The 1,570-nt window shown below is 64.8% G+C and overlaps 1 protein-coding gene across 1 annotated transcript in view; it reads left to right on the top strand.

Annotated features, from left to right (window-relative positions):
* The window catches only part of LOC104082453 (collagen alpha-1(XVIII) chain-like), a gene marked incomplete at both ends in the record, with an annotated part of 5,918 nt that overhangs the window by 209 nt on the left and 4,139 nt on the right, over positions 1-1,570 (top strand). The window contains 5 exon segments of the mRNA XM_009585581.1: positions 46-132; positions 241-294; positions 369-518; positions 668-730; positions 950-994. Coding sequence (XP_009583876.1) covers positions 46-132; positions 241-294; positions 369-518; positions 668-730; positions 950-994 — 399 coding nt within the window.

Below are 1,570 nucleotides of genomic sequence, written 5' to 3'. Positions count from 1 at the left end.
GCAGCTGGGCTACACTCGCAAACCACGCTCTTTCCTGTGTGCCAGGGTGACCCAGGCATGGGACCGAGGGGACCCCCTGGACCACCTGGTCCCCCGGGACCGCCAGGACCCTCCTCCAAGCATGACAAGCTGGTGGGTGCTCCCTGGGACACGGGTTTGAGGGGGGACATGGAGGAGCGGGGTGCTGCACCCCAACCCTGGCTGTCAGTGCCTGACATCACCCTCGCATTTCTCCCCCAGACCTTCATCGACATGGAGGGCTCTGGCTTTGGTGGCGACCTGGAGAGCCTGCGGGTGAGTGAGGGTCCTCTCCTGCTGGCAGGGAGTGGGAGGACATTCTCGGCCATCGTCCCCTCCTTCTCTTGTAGGGTCCACGAGGACCACCTGGTCCCCCAGGGCCACCTGGTGTGCCTGGTTTGCCGGGGGAACCGGGACGGTTTGGGATGAACCGCACGGACCTTCCGGGACCGCCAGGTCTGCCGGGCAGGGATGGGACCCCTGGGCCCCCAGGGCCAGCGGTAGGTATATCGGGTGGCCAAGGGGACCCATCCCAGGGCCACCTTGCGGTGGTGGGGCCATAACTGCCCCCTGTGGCAGTGGGGGGCTCCCTGCCTACCAGCTCCACGGGGTTTCCCTGCGCTGGAGACAGCTCCTGGGCATCTTGCAGGGTCCTCAGGGTCCTCCTGGAAGAGACGGGGCAGCTGGGCAGCCGGGGCCCAAAGGAGAGCAGGTGAGTGTCCCCTGTCCTACGTGCCCTGGGAGCACGTCTCAGCTCCCCCGCGGGGCAGCTGGCCCCCCAGGGGGGGGCGCAGCTTTTTGCTGCCGCTCGGTCCTCTGGCACATCTCCAGGAGGTCCCAGCTCCTTCCATCCCTGGACTGGAGAGCATCAACCTGCTCCTGGAGCAAGGCAGCTTCTTCACACCCTCTTCTCCTTCCTCCTCCTCCTCAGGGCGATGTGGGCGACCTCGGCCTCCCCGGTGCACCGGGACCCAAGGTACTGTGCCTGGAGCAGGTTTCTTGGCAGGGGGTCCCACGTGCATTGCAGACTGGAGGCAGGGATGCTGCTTGGGGGGCCAGCTCGTGCCGCAGCAGGGAGGGGGATGCTGGTATTTGGGGTCCTCCCGGAGTAGAGCAGTGCCACGGCTCGAGGGTGCGTGGAGCCGCTGACCATCCCCAGAATGCTCGCTGGACTTCTGCCACCCTTGCTTGGCTTTGGTCCAGGCACTGCTGCCTCGAGAAGTGGGCAGGCAAGCTGAACAGGGTGTTTCAAGGCACAGAAGAGGGTTTACTTGGGGTGTTTTGGGTGCCTGCACCCCTCTGGGAAACACCTCATCTTCTGCACATCACTCTCCTGCCTGCCTGCTCGAGCTTCTTTCCGTCCCGCATCCCCAAGGGTGGAGGTAAAGGCTTGCTGGGATGTGCACTATCACCCTCCCCTCCCTCGGGGGCTAGATGCCCCTTGGGATGACCCATCCATCACAGCCTGAGCTGGGGGCAAGAGCCTCAAGAGTTAAGGTTTCTTAACACTGCCGACATCGAGAGGGTAGACAGGGCGGCAGCGGGCGTAAGG

The sequence above is a fragment of the Fulmarus glacialis genome, unplaced genomic scaffold (assembly GCF_000690835.1).
Source record: "Fulmarus glacialis isolate BGI_N327 unplaced genomic scaffold, ASM69083v1 scaffold22329, whole genome shotgun sequence".
NCBI classification, from domain to species: Eukaryota; Metazoa; Chordata; class Aves; order Procellariiformes; family Procellariidae; genus Fulmarus; species Fulmarus glacialis.
The sequence above is the reverse complement of the archived record's forward strand: the minus strand, read 5'-3'. Positions and strand labels throughout refer to the sequence as shown.